General features: G+C 29.0%; 1 protein-coding gene across 4 annotated transcripts in view; it reads left to right on the top strand.

The window, feature by feature from the left end:
* The window catches only part of LOC107436085 (RNA cytidine acetyltransferase), a 59108-nt gene that overhangs the window by 3504 nt on the left and 32678 nt on the right, over nucleotides 1-22926 (top strand). For 2 of the 4 annotated variants that reach the window (XM_087163109.1, XM_087163108.1), the window contains exons 2-7: nucleotides 8224-8318; nucleotides 8411-8530; nucleotides 9261-9432; nucleotides 9959-10129; nucleotides 12206-12532; nucleotides 14595-14827. In XM_087163109.1, the coding sequence (XP_087019235.1) occupies nucleotides 8272-8318; nucleotides 8411-8530; nucleotides 9261-9432; nucleotides 9959-10129; nucleotides 12206-12532; nucleotides 14595-14827 (1070 nt within the window). In that variant the 5' untranslated portion in view covers nucleotides 8224-8271. The remainder of the gene's footprint in view (nucleotides 1-8223; nucleotides 8319-8410; nucleotides 8531-9260; nucleotides 9433-9958; nucleotides 10130-12205; nucleotides 12533-14594; nucleotides 14828-22926) is intronic. The other 2 variants (XM_087163111.1, XM_087163110.1) reach the window with 2 other exon arrangements.

The raw sequence follows: 22926 nt of genomic DNA, 5'->3' as shown, positions 1-22926 counted from the left end.
TTCTTTTTGTTTTCCAGTGGCACCACCTATGGCAAAGAATTCTACTTCTGCCACACCATACGTCGTTTATAGGGCGGACCCATTCATACATTCATTCATTCATCCACAGATTGTAATTTTGACCTGAGTCAGAGAGCGTTCAATCTCCAATCCAGTACCCCCAGAGGTATTGATTTGTTATGGGAACATGGAGGACTTTTCCGACTCAACAGATTTAACATGCATCAGTCACTTTACTACACGAGGAGTCTTCGGCCGGCAGGGTTCGAACTCTTGGACATGGGCCCAACACCTTACCGACCAGGCTATCCTGGCCTGTATGTATTTCTATTTAATTTTATAATGTCATTTGGAGTTCAAACACTGCAGAAGGTTTTTTTGTTTAGGAAACTGAAACTATAGTACTTTTTCTGTACTTTATTTGTGTTTTATTCACATTGCTGTTAACTTGAATTACATAATGTAGACTTTTTCTTTCTTTATAATAACAGCAAAATTAGGAAACTTGGCTCATAAATAAAAATATATATAATTTAACATGTAAGCCACCAACTATAGTTTCATAATTTTCTTAAATTAAGTTTTAAAATTGCCCACAAAATGTAGTTTTGATATAAAAATTCTAAAAAAAAATTTTTTTTGCTGTTTTTTATGAAGAACATTTCCACAAAAAATTTCATGAAAATCTGTGACACAATGACAAGACTTTTTTTCTTCTTTTGGTTGATTTCTCTTGGATTGAGCCAATATAATCTTTTTTTGCATTGAAATACTTTTTTTCCATCAAATTATTTATTTTAAAAGTATTTCTTTTTGAAAGAGCAGAGTGACAGAATAATCTGAATTTTAATTCCAAATTTCAGTTTTATAACTTGTTAGTGATTAATTAAATTGTGTGTTTAAATCAGGGAGCTGTAGTGCAGAAAAGCTGTGTTCTCTTAAGTGCCAGAACTACAGCTTTTCCCATACTTGCTCCAGAGCTTCTTCAATTTCATTGTATCTTACAGACATTCTTCTGCATTGCATCAGCATTGCTCATTTGCCAAATTGTTGCAGAAAGAGTATTATTGGCATTAAAATACATTCGTAATGATTTACATCAAGGAGGATTTATTAGATTAAATTTTTTTCTATCTCAAGAATGAGCAAATGACTCAACTGTGAATTAAAATAAATTCAGTCAAATGTATGTGCAAATGTTCTCATCCTCATGGCCCAATAGTTGCGACATCGTCGCAGCACGTTACCGAGTTCTTGTGGAAAGATTTTTCAAAGTAAACAATTTTGCTTTTCTGCTGAAATTTTCTTAAGATTTTATCATTTCTTCCGTATTGTATTCAAAAGATGCCTTTCTCGTTCATCGGGGAGGGAAATTTTTTTTTATTTTATTCTCATTCTTGAATAATAAAAAATAAATAATAAAGTAAAAAAAAAAATTTTCGGTCGAAATTTTCATTTTACTTTTTTATGCAGTTATTACTACTGATATTCACATAGCTTTTAAAATACAATATTTTTAATACATTATTATTTATTACAACAACTGAATCTCGAAATGAAAACGCACATTTAGTAACCTCTTCTTGAAGAGTCCGATTAGCGAGATTTTGTCTTCAATCTTTCTTTTCAGTAGTACCATTTTTTATTTATTTTTTAATTTGATGATAAATTACAAAATACGAAAAGGGAAATAATTAGTGTGTTATCTTCCAACTAAATGCGAGAATATCACTCATAATATTAGAAAAAAAAAATATTACATATTCAATTAAATAAATTACTTTATTTGATCTGAATTTTTTAAATTTATTTATTTATTCTTTGTTGAAGTTAACGCTCCTGTTACTTTAAATTAGTAATATGTATATTTGTTACTTTTAAGTATCTTGCAGAAAGATATTAGTATTAGAGAGGTATGTCGCAGAAAGCCTGCCATATGGGTACTCAATATAATATATAGTAAAATTGTTGGATCTGTTACGTCACTCTCATAAGATGACGTCATTCATTTAAAGTGTAAATATTAATAACTTGATATTAACCTGTGTATATATGAAAAGTGTGAGTGGCAACAGAAAGAATGTTGTGCTAGGCAATAAAAAAAGTTTGCTTTTGTAAATATGTGTGCGCGGGTATTTCTTGTAAATTTAAGTTATTTCAACACTGGGTAGATCAAGTAGATTTATCGGAAACACGAAACATTGTGGTGACCCGGATTTTAAAGGTTAGTTTTCATTTGCAATATTAATTGGCGACTGCAATTATGGATTCTCTTATCGCCAAACGAATTCCTGTTCGTGGAACATTTACAAAACGTTATAATCAATTATTGGCGATGTGTAAGGAAAATAAAAGTACTCGTAAAGATATTGAAATTAAATTTTCATCTTTTGAACGTATTGCAAACGATTTGGCATTATTAGATGAAGAAATATATAAATTATTAGTTGACGCCAAATCAGAAAACTTATCTGAAGAATACGATAAAATTGGAGAGTACAAGGAAAAAACTGATGCAATTCGTATTGAAGTGAAAATATATTTGGAAAAATTTCTAACATTTCCCGAAACCGCTTTGTCTGTGGCGGCTGAAAAGAAAAAATTAAAGCTTCCCAAAATAGAATTAGTTAAATTTAGTGGGGAAGTCAAGGATTGGTTAAGTTTTTGGAGCCAATTTAGTCGAATCCATGATGATGAATGTATGAGTGATGAGGACAAATTCCAATATCTCATTCAATGCATGGTTGTCGGAAGTAGAGCAAGGGAAATTGGGAACCGTTATCCGCCGTCTGCTGATAATTATGCCAAAGTGGTAGAAAGTTTAAAAACAAGATTTGGGCGGGAAGAACTCCTCGTCGAATATTACGTAAGAGAATTATTAAATTTAGTGGTGAAAAATTTAATGAACACAAAAGCAAAGATGAACATAATGCAAATTTACGATAAATTGGAGTCATATCTGCGTTCACTGGAGTCTATTGGCGTAATAAAAGAGAAATACGCAGCAATGTTGTTTCCGCTTGTGGAATCATGTATTCCAGAGGATTTATTAAGAGTGTGGCTGAGAAATCCTGTAATTACTAAGGAAAATTATTCAAGTGATTCCTATGGTAATAAGTTATCGCAGTTATTAAAATTTTTGAGAGTCGAAGGCGAAGAACGTATTTCTATGGCAAAAACTGGTTTTAAAAATTATGACTCTTCGCATCGTAAAAGAGACAAAGATTCCGAAATATCAACTCCTGATTTTACTGCAAATGATTTGCTCTCTGAGAATGGGTCAATAGCACCACATTTTAAACTCAACTGCATTTTTCGCGGGAAACAACATAATTCAGAAAATTGTTTTAAGGGAAAGAATTTATCATTAGATGAGAAACAGGAAATAATAAAGAAACAGAAGGCCTGTTTTTTATGTCTGAAGGTGGGGCATCACTCGAAACACTGCAGGGCTAATATTCGATGTATTGTTTGTAACAAAAGACATTGGCCTGTAATGTGCCCTGACTTGAGCCAAATAAATCAGACATCTGCTGTGGACACATCAGCTGAAGAAAATACTACTTTGTCGAATTAAAGCCAACCTGAAGTCTTATTGCAAACCCTTATGGTAGTTATTGAAGCCAATGGACAACGGAAAACTGTTAGAGCACTATGTGATACATGATCTCAATGGTCGTACATTCTGAAATCAACAATAAATGAAATGGGATGGAAGACCAACAAATATGAAACTTTAACACACGTAGTCTTTGGTGGAGCTAGTTCCAGAAAAGAACATAAAAAATACACATTGTGGATATGAAATATGAGGAAAAATAACAAGTTCGAAATTCAAGTTTTAGACCAACAGGTAATCTGTGTATATATTCCAAGTTTGAAAAACGGTCCTTGGTTATCTGAATTACGAAGTAAAGGAATCCATATCTCTGATGTCGAACTGCGAGGTTGGGAGTTTACAGAGAAAGAAAACTTAACTGAAAATTTTGAACAGTCACCTGTGTTGGGTCTTCTGTGGGACAGACCAGAGGACATATTGTTTTGTGACACTCGAACAATTATTGATCCTCCAGAAATTATCACCAGAAGAGTAATATTATCTTTTGCTAATCGAGTGTTTGATCCAATCGGATTTACTTGTCCAATTATGTTATATCCGAAGATTTTATTGCAAACAAGTTGGCAATCAAAATTAGGTTGGGATTCAAAAGTTTCTGAGGATATAAAAAAGAAATTTCTCCAATGGTTGGAAGATCTGAATATACTGCATACAGTGAAAATTCCCCGTCACGCTATTTTGAGAAATAGTAGCTTAAGTCTTCATGTATTTTGCGACGTTAGTGGTCTGTCATATGCAGCTGTCGTTTTCATTAGATGTCAGACAGAATATCAAACAACAGTACAATTGTTACTTGCTAAATCAAAAATAGCACCTTTAAAAGGAAAATCTATTCCTAGATTTGAACTTCTAAGCTGTTGCATTGGTACTCGTCTAGCAGATTTCGTTAAGAAAAGCTTAGAAATAGAAAATGTCAAGATTCATTATTGGTCCGATTCTACAACTGCTTTACAATGGATCCAGAAAGATGAGCCATGGAGTGTGTTTGTCAGAAATAGAGTAAAAGAAATCCGTGCTCTTTCATCAGGAAATTGGCGACACGTTCCCGGTCACTCTAATCCAGCCGATCTACCATCACGCGGCTGCTCGGTAACAAAGTTATTGAGTTCAAGGTGGTGGGAAGGTCCTTCCTGGTTGAAATTACCTGAAAACACATGGCCTCTATCTGAATATCAAATTGATGAAGAAGCTATCAACAAGGAAAAAGAAAAAAGAACAACCATACTCGTAAGTAAAAATTTGCTTGGAACAAACCAGTTTTTTTCTTATTTTTCAAGCTACACGAAAAATGTCAGAATGGTTGGATGGATTCTAAGATTCCTTGAAAATTGCAAACTGTCTGAAAAAGATAGGAAAAAGGGTGGACTAACTCTGGCTGAAGTAGAAAATGCAGAAATCAAACTTATAAAAGTTATTCAAAACGAAGCATTTACTGCAGATTATATAAAAGCTTAAAATCATTGAATGTCTTCAAAGATGAAAAAGGAATATATAGAATTAAAACAAAATTGACAGAGAGAAATGATACCGAGAATTTTAGCTTGCCTATTTTGCTTCCAGAAAAACTTATGTTGGTTGATATGCTAATCAAAGAAAAGCATTTGAAATGTTTACATGCTGGACTGCAAATTTTACTGTCCAATTTAAGAGAAAATTATTGGATTATTAATGGACGTCGAGCAGTTCGTCGCATCCTCAAAACCTGTGTTAGATGCAAACGATATAATGCACGAAGTATAAAAATTGTTCCCGTAGGTTTACCTGAAGACAGAGTTAAAGAAGCTTCTGTTTTTGAAGTGGTCGGGATAGATCTTGCCGGACCTCTTCATTTAAAGGAAGGTGTGAAAAGTTGGATTATCATCTACACATGTGCCGTTTATCGATCAATACATCTCGAACTTGTGCAGTCACTTTCAACTAAGGCGTTCCTTTTGAGTTTACGAAGATTCATTGCTCGCCGAGGAAGACCTCACATCATCTATTGTGACAACGGGAGTAATTTTATAGGAGCTGAGAATCTACTTCAGTCCTTAGATTGGAAGTCAATTGAAGCTGAAACATCAGTATACAAAATTGAATGAAAATTTAATCCACTATCTGCTCCCTGGTGGGGGGGCTTTTGGGAGATTATGGTGAAATTGGTAAAAAATATTTTTCCAAAAATTTTGGGGAAAGCATGCCTTTCATGCGAAGAAATGAGTAGTGTTCTATGTGACTGCAAGTCAGTTATCAATTCAATACCTCTTACATACCTCTCAGAAGATCTGGATGACTTAATACCTGGGTTGGCAGGTTTTTGACATGTGACAGTTTTTGACAGTTTAAACCATGGTTTAAACCATCACGTCAAAAACCTCACTGTCAAAAATGTCAAAAACCTATATTCATATGTGAAATTTAATTAATACATAAAATTTATATATTTTTTATAAAGGATAGTGTTTCTAAATATGTTCTAGAAAAAATAAATTTAAAATTTTGAAAAAACACTTATATTTTGAATAGTAACCAATGTCCATATAGGAGCAATGTCTAATATAGGAGCAAATGCACTAGACTATTGAATTTTGAATTAAATTTCTACTTCCATCATTTTCATTTTGATTATGTAGTGTGATGCATGATCTAATTTTTAAAATTATGTATTTAATTAGGATAATTAAAAAATTTCTATAATAATTTGTTTAAACATTTCATGGAACTGTGACTGTAATGTTCTTCTGTTTAGTTTGACTTTTGTGATTGCTTGTTAGTTTTTCAGAAAAATCAGTAATTCTGAATTTTAAATCTTCAATTTTTTAAAATTCATAGTTAACATAAGACAATACAAATTTAAGTGCTTTCTGTTAAATACACAGAGTAGTTAGTGTCAATTTGCAGTATATTCAGCCTATTCATTTACTATGCTGAAAATTTAGTTTATCCAAATACTTGTGTATTTCATTTTGCTGAATACAATATAGTTTTGTTGAATATCTAAATATTCAGCTGTTGAATAATTACTTCTTGCTTTCAAAATATACATTATTTGTATTCTTAATACAAGTGGAGAAAAAAAAATTAAGAGATAAAAATTGTTTTAAAATGATAAGTGTAATAATTATAAATAAATATAATAAACAATATGAATTATATTTATCATTATTCATAAATATAACTACTTTTAAATTCAAATTAACATACTGGATAATAAAGATAGTCGGTATAACATTAAAAATTTTTTTATACACTTGTATCAAGTTTGTATTTATACAACATAACTCGTAAGTTCCTTATAAATATAAGTTATATGTTCCTTATATGTCAAAAATGCATTGTAATATACTTTTAATTTTCTTAAATATCAAAAAAAAAATTTTTTTTTTTTTAAATATAAATATTTAAACCATTTTTGTGCAAAATTTTTCTGCACATGCATTTGAATATAAATTTCTGAGATTTTAAATCTGTTATTTTACTTTAATTTTAATTAAAAAATATTTTAAAACCTGCTGATTACCTATAGTATAATTAAATTTCAATATAATGCATGGCAACTGTTGGTAGTTTTGAAGTTTATATATTTTCTTGGCAAACTTCAGTTTTTGACATTTTTGACGGTTTAAACCAATATTATACCCTTGTCATGTCAAAAACCACTTTTTGACATCAAAAACCCAACCCTGCTTAATACCTCTTTCTCCGTCCATGTTTTTGCAAGAGATCTCGACGGTGGGAGTACCTGATTTATATCAGCTGGATACAATAGATCTTAAAAAACGCTATAGGTATCAACAGACGTTAAGAGAACAGTTGAGGAAAAGATTTCGCCGCGAATACCTAGCGACACTCCTTCAACCGCGCAAGAAGAATAACTATTATGATCTAAAGGTTGGCGAGATTGTGTTAATCGAAGATGACTTAAAGAAAAGATTACACTGGCCGATGGCTAAAGTTATTACCGTCTATCCTGGTAAAGATAAAAGGATACGCATGGCTCGACTTAAAACAGCACATACCGAGTTTTTGAGGCCAGTGCAGCGGATTTATCCACTAGAAATACGTTCGACACCAAAATGAAGGTTCAACTCCAAACGAAAGCGCAACTTCAAATGAAGGTGACAAGCATAATAATTTCTCAAGTACCTTACGAAACATCGTTACCACAAGAAGTGGCCAAACTGTTAAGATACCATCAAGATATTTGAACACATAATTTTAAATTTATATTAGATTTTTTGTTATTTTGATTATTGGAATACACATAATCAAAAGGTGGGAGTGTTACATCACTCTCATAAGATGACGTCATTCATTTAAAGTGTAAATATTAATAACTTGATATTAACCTGTGTATATATGAAAAGTGTGAGTGGCAACAGACAGAATGTTGTGCTAGATGTGTTCTACGAAAATAAAAAAATGGTTGCTTTTGTAAATATGTGTACGCAGGTATTTCTTGTAAATTTAAGTTATTTCAACGCTGGATAGATCGGGTAGATTTATCGAAAGCACAATACAGGATCTGGGAGTTAAGCTGGTGTGTTGAAAATTTTTAAACTCTGGGCCCCCAGTTTAAATGCAAAGTAAGAGAAGATATACTGAAATATTAATTTATTTTGTAGGTTGTGTTTCTGTATCATTTACTATTGAAGAACAGAAAGTCTTCAAAAATGAGTCCACCATTGTGGTGCTTCAAAAAGAATTTAGGATTCAATTTGTAAGTTAAAAGCTTTTTTTTTTTTTTACATTGATTCTGACATTACAATTTATTGTGTTAATTAATGTGATTCAAATAACTTTTTTTTTTAGATTTCAGAATAAAAAATTAAAAAAGTTAAAGAAAAACTGCACTGAATATTATCCACTGAGGCAGGAAGACATGTTTGAACATTTTTTATTGTCTTCAAACATTCAAGTGTGTCATTACAGGTATTTTTATTACATTACAGGTATTTTTATTACATTATGTTCATTAACTTTTATTTTTTCATGTTTTCAAGGTTTTATTAATCTTTTTTTGCAAACCTATGTTATTATCATGTGCTCTTAAATGTATAAATAGAATTTAAAACTGGGAATTTTTTGTCCATTTTATTAGTACAAATTTGTAAAGAATTGCTCTTCACAGAAAATACTAAACCCATTTCCATAAATCAAACTTGCAGAGTGAAATGGTTAAATTCTGATACTCGGAGAAATGCTTATTTAAATCAGGTAACTTACTGATATGGGGAGCACTGAAAAAAAAATTTTTTTTTTCCTGTTACTTTTTTATTTTTTTTCCTTCATATTTTTAAGGTGTATTGGGTACCTAGTCAAAAGGTTTCAGGTGATTTTTTTTTTAATCTGCAGGCTATAGATTTAAATTATTCCTGATTTAGACTAATATTACTATAAAGGATGTGTTGTCTTAGATTTTCATATTGTTCCCAGCCTATAAGATTTGCAGCAGAAAAAAATAAAATAAGAAATATTAAATTTAATCATTTCAAATACCATCGAAAGATATTTTTAAGACTGTTGTCCCAAAATGCTAAAATATATAATTGCAATTTTTTGTTATGCACAAGTTTTGTCATTTACATTTCGTTTACAAAAAATGTTTGATAAAACCTAAACAATTTAGATTATAGTGTTTATTATTAAAATTGTCTTTCAGTGAGAGTGATAAAATATTAGGACAAACTTTTGGTTTACTAATTATGCAGGATTTTGAAGCATTGATGCCAAACACACTCGCTCGATTAATAGAATGCGTTGAAGGAGGTGGGATGATTATATTCTTGTTGCCTGATATCACATCTGTAGAAGAAATATTTTCCTTTCACATGGTATGATATTTCAATACATTATAATTGCATGTTTTATATACATTTAACTTTTTTGGTGAAAACATTTCTTTAAGAATTCGTTACCACTATTGTTAATATCAGAGTTAGGTAAAAAAAGTGAGTTGTTTTTTATGCCCTTTAATAAAAATGATTTTGAGTCTTAACTTGAAAAGTTGTGAAGGCCATAAAAAAGCAGTTGAAGAAGTTTGGAAAAATGATAAGATTTTCATCCAGCAGTGGATTTGTTGAAGAAGAGTTGAGGTTATCCATTGAATGGTATTTTGTCATTGTGAAAAAGTTTCTTTTTTCAAGAAAATTATATTTTTTTTATGAAGTAAATTTATCATATGCAATATATTTTTATTGAATGAACAAAGAAAAATGTCTATTATTTCTCTCTAACTTGTGTTTTCTATGTGTTTTTACATTAGAAATTTGTCTTTCTGTTGCAGTGTCTTGGCATAAAAAATGTTTACATTTATTTAATTCTTTCTTCATTCTAAAACGTGCATTACACAAATTTCAGGATGCCCATGCTAAATTTGTGACTGAAGCATGTGACAAGGTGAAGCCATTATTCAATAAAAGATTTGTACTGTCTTTGCATTCTTGTGAAAATTGTCTAGTCACGGATGACTCATTAAACATCAAACTAATTCCTGAGCAGTTCAATGTCTCTGAGAGATCCTATTCAAAGGTATTATGATTTTAAATACAGGTTAGGTAACTGAGCTTCTTACCAAAAAAAAGATATGGAATTAATATTATGTATTATCAATGAGTTTTATATTGTTATCACAAATGTCTGAGAAGTGAGGGACAGGAAATGAAATCTTGTTGTAATACAATTATAAATGCAGAAATTATGGTGCACCTATGAGCAATACCTCCCAGAAAAGAGAAGGCCCCAGTACGGGTTATCATAAACAAGAAATTTGATCCTTTAGTAGTTCAAATGTGATGACATCTTTTGTATTTTCCCTTGCTGCGCAGCTTAGTAGCCCGAACATAGTAACATCTTTCTTATTTTTCACTAACTGCACAGTTTATGTTCATTACGTCGGACTACGAAATTGATTCGTGCTGAGGCGTTCTTTCTTCTAGGAGCTCATCGCATTCAACAAATATGTTTGGTTCAATGTAAAAATCTGTTAAGACATCCTATGTAGCAACTCTTTTTTCTCCATTTTCCATATTAGTTGAAAATCTCCCCAGGATAGATGAAGAAAAAACTCCCACTACTAGATGTTACTAGAAAAAAAAATCAGTTTTTTTTATTCATAATTTCTCATTCTTTTTTACTAAAAGCTTGTTTGTTAGCTGTGGGTTGGTTTCCATGGACTTATTAAAAAACACTATAATTGAACATCGCAATTTTTCTTTAATGATTGATAATCATAACATCAACAATTAATCTTAGGGGCCAGATAATCTCACTTATTACTGGTCAAAGCAATAATTCTACATTTAGGAAGGAGGTTATTCCCAAAACAAAACACAGTGGCAGAGCCATTAAACAAATAATATATATAAAATGGCAAATTCTGATATTGTAGCTTGACTAAAAAAGAAAATATTTCTGCTTTTATATTGTCTCATGCTTGTGAGAAACAAAACACTTTTCAAAAATTTATGACAATGCAAGAAGCCGTTTTGATGCAGACCTTGTGAACATCTTTTTTAGTTATCATGCATTTATTAAAGTTTATGTTTTTTAAACAGGTGGTTGCAGGTTTGAATCTCTCTTAGGGCATGGACAGGGTGCGTAGCATTTTTAAAAAGTGCTTAAGGGTGCTTATTTTTGATTTACGTTTTTTAAAATCCCTTAAAGGTGGTTTTTTTATTCAGGATTTGTAAAAAAAAAGTGCTTAATTTTCTATCTTTTAAAAATAGATTTTTTCTTTGCCCAGTTGATTGTTGTTCTAAATTACAAAAAATACATGATTTTTGCAATTAACTTTTATGTTTTTACTTTTATGTTTAAACTTTTATGTTATGTTTGCTTGTGAAATTGTTTTATTTACATTTATGTAATTTTTTAAATTTAACCTGTTCAGGACCATGATCGTGTGTACGTGATGGCGTGATCCACCCTTCATGCCACAATAAGCACTTTCGGTACTCAGTTTTTTTTTATTTGATTCAAGAATTGTGGTGGTTGGTTAATGTTCAGGAGACTAATCATTAGAATTTACATTATTTTAGAATTTATAAACTTCGAAAATATTAAAGTATAAAGAAGGTGAATATAAATCAACAGAGAGCATCATACTACAGAGACAGTTTTAATTGTTCTGCCGAATAAAAAGTTAGAGTTCCAATTCTTGATCATAACTGTTGCTGTTACGATTACGTTGCGTCGCCGCAAGGTATTCAAACATGTTAACTACTGCGCGTGTTCGACTCATCGGGAAGATTGGGCCCAAGAATTACCGTGTTCTGGATTTTTGTTAATATTTTGGGGGAAAAAGACTTACTGAATTCTTATTGGTTTGTGTGGATGTAGATTTGTCATTTAGAGTATTTTGTATGTTTTGAAATTGTTTTATTAAATATTGCAATCGTTTGATTACAGTATATTCAGATATTGTCAATGATAATAAATTGTAAATTTTAGTGTTTAAAATTTCAGTAATAATTGTACATAAATTTTTTATTGAAATTAGGCCGTAAGGGTAAAAATTCCCCTGTCCCAAACATGCATGTGTTCTAGTCCTGAACAGCTTAAATAAGCATTCTTTCATGAGTTCCTTTTTTTTTTTTTTTTAAACAGTTTATAAGTCATGACTCACAAAAGAAGGAATTGAATGACTGTTCTGCAGACAATTTCTCCAAGATCCTCTCCTTGTGTTACTCATCAGATCAGGGTGAAGCACTAAAAAGATTGTCAGAAAGTGGCCTGAAGGGCAAAAGTGCACCGCTCTCTGTATCATCCCTAACCTCTGGAAGAGGAAGAGGGAAATCAGCTGTTCTTGGTTTGGCTGTTTGCTTAGCCTTGGACTTGCATCTCTCAAATATCTATGTCACATCACCTCATTTGGAGAATGTTCAAACTCTGTTCTCTTTTCTGATAAAAGGTCTTCAGATTTTGGATTTCAAAGTAATTGTTATTTTTTTTTTTTTAAAGAAAACTGAATATTATTTTGTTTACTTATTACTTAATCATTCTTAGTATAGAGTGAAAGGCTTATTTAAAATGCAATTTACTTTTACTTTCATTGAGATCTAAATGTGCTTTTGATTCTAAAAAGTTGTTGAATTTAATAATAAGCAGCTCCAGAATCAATGTCTCATAAATAATATTGTTTCGTTATAAATTTTTTGTTAAATGTGTGAAAGTTAATCTTCATGAATATTAGGCTATATATGAAAAAAGCCTGCTATATACCTGATTATATATATATACACACAGTAAGAACCCGCTTTGCGTTATATCCAATTTTAAGGCTTATTACTTGCGACGAACGTTAAAGCAGATGTTTGACAAAATAGACGGAGAAGAGAAGCAATCAATAAGAGAATTTTGGAAAAACTACAATATCATGAATGCTGTAGAAAACATAAACCTTTCTTGGCGTAAGATAAGAGAAACATCTTTGAAAGGAGTATAGAAGAACATTTGGCCATATTTAAGTTAGAGCGAAACATTGGACACTCTGTCGATATGGATGAAATAGTGGAATTAGCAAAACAAACCAGTTTAGATGAGGTAAATGTGGAAGACGTCGAAGAAATAGTTCAGGAAACAGCAGTTAGTCTTTCTAATGATGAGCTCAAGGAATTAACTGAGCCAGAAGAAAACAAAAATATTGATAGTAGTGATTTCGAAGAAGAGCAAAAAGAACTTTCGATGACATTTGTTGTAGGGAGTTTGACCTCTATAACTGAAATTATGGACCAATTTGTTGAAAATGAACTAAATTTTGACAGGAGTTCAAAAGCAAGACGGAGTGTTATAGATGCTTTACCCACTTATCAACAGCTTCTAACAGAACGCAAAAGGAAAACACAAACTACATTAGATGCCTTCTTGACAAAAAGGCAGAAAATTGGAAACACAAAATAGACTGAATGATCTGACTGACTTAGAATTTTATTTGTTTTTATAAGTATGTATATTCTTTTATATTGTTTTTATTTTTGTAAGAAATAAATGTTTGGTTTTATTTTTATTAAAAAAAAAGTATAATTATTACATTTAATACCTAACCGATTTTCTATCCATCTTCCCCTTACCCCATTATTTACATGTTAAGATAGCTTTGTTAAGCGCTGTTTCGCATTGTGCTCTACTTTGATGGAACGCAAAAAGCGGGTCTTACTGTATATATATCTCACAACAATCAAATTAAACTCACAGGCATGGTTATATGATTGTTATTATATTGTTATTACATTTATTAAATAATATTAGTTGTTACATTTATTAAAAACTATTATTTCTATTTTCTGGTATTTTTTAAATTTTTAATATTTTATCTGATGTTACTTGGATCTGACAATTATTTTTTGATGTGCTTGCTTTGCGACTATTCCAATAGTTTTTTTGCTTGATCTTTCGAGATTCTGTCAAGTATTTTTACAGTTGTTATTTAGCAAGTATATTTAGTATTTAGTAGTCTACAAATTTAGAAAAAAAAGGAGGGAAAAAAAGAAGCGGAAAGAAAACACCAAGTTTTATAAATACAAGAATTTTAGGCATTTTTCAATCAATTTATAGATTGCCCAAAATTTTCACGATAGTAAATATTCTTTTTAATAGTTTGAACTATTTTAATTACGAGAAATGAGAATTTTTTACAGGAAATAAGAATTAGAATTAAATGTTAAAATGAGAATTTACTCTATTTGGAACCATGCTCTCTTTTTTCTAAGCTGAAGCAAATCATTTTTATTTTGTTTTCAATACCTTGCTTTTTTTTTTATCAAAAAATGAAATCTGATAACACACAGAAAATATCGATGTGTGCATTTCTAGAGAATTTTGCCCTCAAATTGAAATTTACAATAAAATAAAAAGAAAATTTCAATTCATTCTAGGCTAGTTTTATTTGAACATGTTTTAATCTTGCAATTATTCTGTTTTTGGAGAAACGAAAAATATTTAACAACTGACTTTATTAGTAGCAGCAGTCACTGTATTATAGTTATTCTTTCCATAGGAAGGAATAGATTTTGAAGTGTCCTCTGCAAGTATGAATAATATGAATTTCATCACTGGAGTTCAAATGGTTCATCGTCACAGGCAAATGGTTACTTATGTCCCTCCATTGGAGTACACCAAATTAGGAAATGCTGATCTGGTTGTGATTGATGAAGCAGCTGCAATCCCATCTGCTATTGTGAAAAAATGGATTGGTCCATATAATGTTTTCATAGCTTCAACAATAAATGGGTAATACTTTTTTTTAGGTTGAACTCTAGATGCTAATCAAAATCATTTCCCTCCTAGAATCGGACTTTTCTTTTTGTATAGACAAATGTGTTGAACATGTTTGGATAAGAATTAAATAGCTTTGGTAATTTGTAATAAAAGTTAGCAATTTCAGTTACACATTATTCATTCATTATAGACTTCATCTGTAACAATTTAACTGATGCATGTTGGACTGGTAGGTATCAATGTCTATATATTCATAGCGGGATGTATGTTTAACTCCTCAAATTATTTTTTGTATTTCTCGCATTGAAAATCTGTAATACTCTTGAAAAATTAATCAAGCACATTTTCTACCTTGGAACTGTTTTAGGAAAAAATGATGCATCATTGAAATGAATGGAAATTTTTTCCTCGGCTTGAAATACTAACACATCAGTTGCATTTTCGTCATTACATCAAAGTCAGAAAAGACAGAACACTTGTCAACAGCTATTTGTGAAAGAGAGTTCGTAAATCAAAATAGGATAAAAGCAAATGAAAGAAATTGACAGAAAATTATTAGAAATAGTAACTTGAATATCTGTGCAAAGAAGTAGTATATGGGGGGGGCTAGAGGACACTTTTGCCCTTTCCATATACTACTATTGATTTCCTATTTTTTATATTAAAAAAATTTAAAATAGACCTATATTTTACATTTTTTATGAAATATTTAACAAAATCAGCATATTTAAAAATTCTTATTTTTATATTAATAATTTTTATTTTATTAAAACCTTATTGAAAATATCGTTTTTTATTTTACATGTAATTCATAATCGTAATATTTATTTTTACCTTTAAAATCAAAAATATATTTTCCACTATTAATTTTTCTTATAGCTTTATCAGATAATTCACCATGACATTTCGAGAGATAAAAATCTTTCTCTTCATTGTCTACTTCTAATCTAGCTATAATAGAGTCACCGTATTTTGTATTTATTTTTCTCAATGATATTAAATTATATTTACCTATCTCGAGTTCATTTAATTTGTATGTTTCAGGAAATCGTTTGAGGTCATTAAATTCTTCCATTTATTTAGAAATATTTTTTGTAATATAATTTCTATAATACATACACTTGTATAATGAACATTTTACTACCTATAAATGGAAAGTATTGAAAAAGAGAGAAATAAAAAGTTGTTAGAGCAATTAAAAAATGATCTAAGATTAGTTAAACTACAATCAGAAATTAGGAAAAATAATGAAATAAAATTAGAAGAAGATATAGGAATACAAAAATCATTAGCCGATTTTCACGAACCTGTACTTCATCAAATGGAAAAACTAGAAACTTCTAGACAACAAAACTTGCTAGGTATAAAAGATGCTGTTGATAATTTATCTTTCACTATGAATGAGACCTATAGATCTTTACCTCAGATAGAGAATCAGTCAGAGGAAGATTATACTGAAGATGTAGGAAGTATGTTTTTAAAAATAGATATAGACAAAAATTTAGATAAAGAATTATTAGAAGAATTGGAATTTGAATTACCTTCAATAATGTGGAATAAAACTGATGAAGATATTGAAGAAGTTATTAAAAGGGCAAAAGCAAAAAGAGATCAATTTAAAAGAGAAAAAGGAAATGAAACCAAAAATAGAAATTTAACAAACAACAAAGATGAGTATCAGAAAAGGATTGATAATGCTGATTATAAAATGAATATGATGAAAAGATATTTAGAAGCTTTATCAGCTATTAAACAAGGTAGACATTACACAGGAAAAGGTTTAGAAGATAAACTGACCATCTTAGTTGATCTGACAGATAAAATTTGTAAAGGTTCTAAAAGTAAAAAATTGTATAATAAAACTGTAGATTTGTTGGATTTACTTTTAAGAGAGGGAACTATGACAAACGATCAGGTAAAGGAATACTATGGAAAATTTCTTAGTATATAAATGAGTAATTATATTGTAAAAAAAGTATACTTGAGCGACAGTCAGATTTCTAAATTGAAATCAGCTTATAAAAATGGTGAAGAACTTAGTTTACAAATAGATAAAAGTAAAACACCCAATTTTGATTTACATTTAACAGCTACACAAATTAACCAAATTGATAAAGGTAAAAGAATTAAAATATCAAAGACTCAACTGAAAAAGAATGGAGGGTTTTTACCATTTTTAGTACCTTTACTTTCTACTTTAGCATTAGGAGCAGCTAGTGGAGCAGCTGGTTGGGGTACTAAAAAAGTATTGGACAAAATTTCTGGATCAGGTAAAAAAAAAAAACCTTGTGGAAAGGGAGTCTATCAGCCATGGGAATATCCAACAAAATGATTGAAAACAATATGAAAAATGAAAAAGGATTTAGAGGTATATTTACTATAGATATGTTACCTAAAAAGATAAGAAAATTTGAAAACGGAATTATAAATTTAGATGTATCTACAGGTCCTGGAACTCATTGGGTTTGTTATTATAATGATCCAAAATATAATTTTGTTGAATATTTTGATCCTTTTGGAGAATATAAATATAACAATAGAATAATAAAAAATGATTTTCTTCCTCAAAACATACTAAGTTATTTAAATACTTCTGGAAAAGAAATTAGATATAACGATAGTTTTTTACAAAGTCCGAGTTCTGTAAGATGTGGTTTCTATTGTATGAAATATATAACTGAAAGAAATAAAAATAAATCTCCTATTGAAGTTTTATATTCATTTACTCAAGAACCTAGTAAATTAAATGAAAAAATTGTTCTTTATAAATGAAGTATATTATATTAGATTCGAAAAACGTAGATAAATCTGAAGATTTCACCATTGAGTATTCGAGACCTTTTCATTTTACAGAGATAGCTCTTCAGTCTTTTTCAATGTATATTTCATGGAATAATATTACGGAGAAAAACAATAAATTTTCATATTTTGATGGAGCCAAATGGGAAGATTTTATTATTCCAAATGGTCATTACAATATAAGAGGTTTGAATCGTTATATGGTAAAATATTTTGGAAATGATTCACCTATATTATTTGGAATAATAGAAGAAAGACAAAGGTTTAGTATTAAACTCGAGAAGAATTATAAAATTGATTTATCTAAAAGTGAATTGTACAAAATTTTAGGCTTTGAACCTAAAATATATGAAGAGGAAGAGCAAGAAGGTAAATTTATTGCGGATATAGCTAATGGTAATGATAATATTTATATTCACTGTGATATAGTGGATGGTGCTTATATAAATCAGTTTCAATCTCAAGTTATTTATTCTTTTACATCATCAAATCCTCCTGGAAGTTTATATGCTAAAGAATTTGATAAACTAATATTTTTTCCGGTTAAATCTGATTCTATTAATCGAATTAGAATGAGAATTACAAATCATAGAGGTGAACTAATTGATTTAAATAAACAAGAAGTACAGTACAAATTTATTGCTAAATAAATGAATAAACAAAGATTGTACAGAAAGAGTAAAAAAATACAAGGAAGAGGCTTCTTTTCAGACCTTATAAGTCCTATTGTAGAAGATAAATCTAAGGAATTTGTGAGAGAAAAATTGAATGAAATATTTTCTAAAAATAAAAAACATGGTACTGGATTGAAATTTTTTATTCCTAAATAAATGGATAAAATTTACGATTTGAAAGACACTAGTTATTATTATAATAACGACGTTGAAAGTTTTGAATATAGAGAATTAAAAAGTGAAAATAGAAATAATATTCATGAAAATGCTACATATAATTTCTTTATCAATGATACAAATGCTAATATTTTATATTCTGCGGGATATCTACAACAAGAATTAAAAATTGTAAAAGGAGATGGAGGTGTAATAAGTAATGAAAATGTTACTCTAGTGAATGGAGGAGGTCTCATTAATTCAAACAGGTTGATTATAGGAAATACTGAAGTTGAATCCACTATAAATTATAAAGCCATTATGAATCAAGTATTAGGGATGATACACTTCACCCCTGATTATTCAACATCGGAAGCTACTAACATGTTCTTTTATGTAGATACAACTGATTCTGTAGATAGAAACAATTTCAAATATAATGGAAATCTGATAGATACTACCAAAATAACTGATTTTTTTAAAAACCTTAAACTAAATGAAAGTTTTAATGAAGGATTTTCAAAAAGATGTAAATTTACTAAAAATAGTCAAACAGTAAAAATATGGATTCCTTTAAAGTATATATTTGATTTCTTTAACGAATATAAAAAAGTAATGACAGGTTTCCAAGTTAAAATAGAAATTCAGAGAAATGATAGTAAAAATATGTTGTATACAGATATTCAAAATCCAGATTTTAAGGTTCTTGTTGAAGATTTATCACTTTGGTTACCTTATGTTAGATTTAAAAATTCCGCATCTGTAAAATTCAATGAATTAAAATTATCAAATACTCCTATAGAAATAAATTGGGATCATTATAACATTATCAAATCAAATGTATTTTATAAAAATTCCAGTGGGTCTTATTCTATTCCTGCTACATCTGATGAAGTTTTGAGTTTATATGTCATTCCTCAATATGAAGATAGAAATGAAAACATGAATCAAAATAATATGATGTTTGATCACTTGGATATGATAGAATGTTGGTTAATGATTAATAACATTAAAGTTCCCACTGTAAGTTATATGATGGACTTTAATAAAAATGATTATAATCGATTATATTATGCTCTTTTAGAATCAGGAATGAATAATATAAATTCTGAAACTGGTTGTATGATAAACTATTCAAATTTCAGTAAGTATCCTATAATTTGTTTTAACTTGGCAAACCATGAAAATTATACGAACTTGAGTAATTTAATGATTGAATTCAATTGGAGGTTGAGAAATAATACTACTAAAAATTATGTTTTTTACTTTATTTTGAAAGAAAGAAACAAATGCTCCTTGAATATGTCAACTCAGGATATAAAAATGATTAAAACTCTGAAAACATAAAGGATTTTTTCTATTTTAATAAATGGCTGCTTATTATCCACTTTACGACAATGAAATAAAAGAAGGACCTTTAGGACCACCAGGTGTAGGATTTAAATTAACGAATGATGGTAATTATGATATGGAAAGTAAACTATTAAAAAATGTTTTACATCCTCAGGAAGATAATGACTCTTCAACTAAAAAATATGTAGATGATTTAAAAAATAAGTGTTTGATTCGTAATAACGGTTATTTTAATGCTAGAAATAAATGTATTAGAAATATAGCTACTCCTCTAGAGGACAATGATGCTTCAACTAAAAAATATGTCGATGAATTAAAAGACAAAAGTTTAATACATGATGAAAATAATTTTGATGCTAAAAATAAAATCATATCAAATGTAAAAGAACCTGAAAAAGAAGGCGATGTGGTTACCAAAAAACATCTTGATTATTATTGTATACTGTGGGATAAAATTAATAGAAGTTATTATGCTCACAACGAAAGAATATCGAGTGTAAAATGGCCCATAAATGATACTGACGTTGCTAATAAATATTACGTTGATAATAAAACTTTTTGCGCTACCACAGATAGACTTGTTCAGTTTACAGGTGTGGGTTACAAGACTTTTGAATTCAACGAAACTACTTCAAAACTTTTAGATTCAAACTTGAAATTATCACAAAACATGTATATGAAAATTACAATTTTTTTAGCCTGTGACAAAATGAATGAAAAGCCAAAAATACGTTTAGAAAAAGTGAAAGAAGTACTTCTTGATAAAGAGATAAATGTTAATGAAGATTCAATAACTATGTTTGCGTATGGAAAGTTAAATGAAGTTTTAACATTATCAGTGCTAACAGGAGGAGGTTGTAAATTAAAGCCTTATTTACATATTGAAAAGATAAATTTTTCTTCTTAATAAATGGCCAATGAAATTAATTGGAACGACTTTTCTAGAAAGAAACTTTCAGAAGATGTAATTATAAGTTTAGCAGATTATTTAAGATGGGAATATGTGTTTCAATTTTCTGAATTATCTGAAGTTTTAATCGAACGATATGTACAGCCAAATGATTGGTATATTATTTCTCAATATCAAAAACTCAATGAACCTTTTATTGAAAAACATGCCTCTGATGTAGATTGGGAAAAAATATGTAGATACCAAACCTTATCTATCCGTTTTATTGAGAGACATTTAGATAAAGTGACTTGGTATGAAATATCAAGATTCCAAAAATTGGATTTAAGATTTATAGAAAATTATAATGACCGTTTAAATATGAATGTTGTATCTAGATATCAAAAATTATCAATGAACCTTATAAGAAAATTTCAAGATTATCTAAATTGGGATTATATTATACAATATCAAGATATTGATAAAGACTTTGTAATAGAATTTGTTTCTAAAATAGATTTCTGTCTTTTAATAAAAAATAAAAGTAATATATTACCAGAAGAATTTTATAATTCAAACAAAGAAAAGATAGTTTGTATACTTCTTGCTGAAATTTGTCATAATACACGAGTACCGCTATATGAACCATTAAAAGAATAAATTATTTAAAAAAAAATATTTTTATTTTAATAATAGTTTTTACTCGTAGTAGATTATTTTTTACTCGTAGTAGATTATTTTTTAATTAATAAATGTATTCTAAAATTGTAATTAAAGACTATAATGAACCAGATGAATTTAAAGATCCAAATCAACATCCTCTATTGCCTATACATCCCTTTAGATTAATCATAAATGGTTCTTCCAACAGTGGAAAATCAAACTTATTAATCAATTTAATTTATGACTATTTACACTTTGATAGACTTTACATGTGTACAAAAGACATATTTGAATCTAAGTATGAAAAATTACAAGAAAAATACATTCAATTTACAGATGTAGAATTAGAAGATATTCAAAAATGTAAAGGCTTAAAGAATAAAAAAGAAATTTTGAAAGAATATAAAAAATTTAAAAAAGATCAAGTTTTGTTTTCTTCCAAACTAGATGATTTTATTACCGTAGATGACTTGGATCCTTCCTATATGAATTTAGTTGTATTTGATGATTGTATATGTGAAAAAGATCAACAATCTATAGAAGAATTTTTTATACGAGGAAGAAAGAAAAATACATCCCTTATCTATATAAGTCAGTACTATTATAAAATACCTATAACCATCAGAAGTAACAGCAATTATTTTATATTTTTCGATATGAAACAAAAAGAAATTAAACAAATAATACGAGAAATAGATGGTCAATTAACAAAAGAAGAATTTAATAAAATGTATAAGAACTGTATCAAAAAACCATATGATTTTTTAGTTTTAGATTTAGTCAATCCTAATATGAGGTACCGAAATAAAGAATTTATGTATATATAAATGGAAGAATATTTAGAGAAAAGAATTTTTATTCACAGAAAAAGTTATAATTACTATCAAAAGATTAGTATCGCACTATCTATGAGTAAGTTTTTATTTAGCGCATCTGGCTTATCTGGTTTTATTTTAATCCCTTTATCAGCTTTGAGTTTAGGAGCTGGTGTGATTGAAGTGGTTGACAGATCTTTAAATATATCCGAAAGAAAAGAAGAATATAAATATACTTACAAATTTTATAAACAACTACTGAATTTGTTTAAAGCCAATACATTAACTGAAGAAGAAATTCATAAAAAAGAGGCTGAATTTATTCAAAGTTTGAAATATTTTCCTTTAGAGAAATACGTTAAAAAAACTCAATTGAATGGCTATAAATACATATAATTTTTTATTGCCTATAAATGACGTGTAAAAGTAATATATTCAAAGTTGGAAAATTAAGTAAAGACGGAAAGTTCAAATTTTGTTGTAAAGAATGTGGTCAAAAAGGATCTGGCTTTATCAATTCAACAATTAATAATTTACCCTTTGAAATGCATTTACCAGGACATCAATTTACAGGACCTGGAACACAATTATTACATGGAAAGAAAAGATTAAACGATGATTTAACATATAAAGAATGGAGTAAGCCCATTAACAGAGTAGATGAAATAGCATATAAACATGATGTTTGTTACCTTAAAAATAAAGATACTAAAACTAGAAATGATGTATGTGATAAAAATATGATAGAAGAGTTAAATACAA

The sequence above is a fragment of the Parasteatoda tepidariorum genome, chromosome 5 (genome assembly GCF_982258835.1).
Source record: "Parasteatoda tepidariorum strain Cologne lab strain chromosome 5, Ptep-v5.0, whole genome shotgun sequence".
Taxonomy (NCBI): domain Eukaryota; kingdom Metazoa; phylum Arthropoda; class Arachnida; order Araneae; family Theridiidae; genus Parasteatoda; species Parasteatoda tepidariorum.
This window is presented reverse-complemented; position numbering and strand designations above follow the sequence as displayed.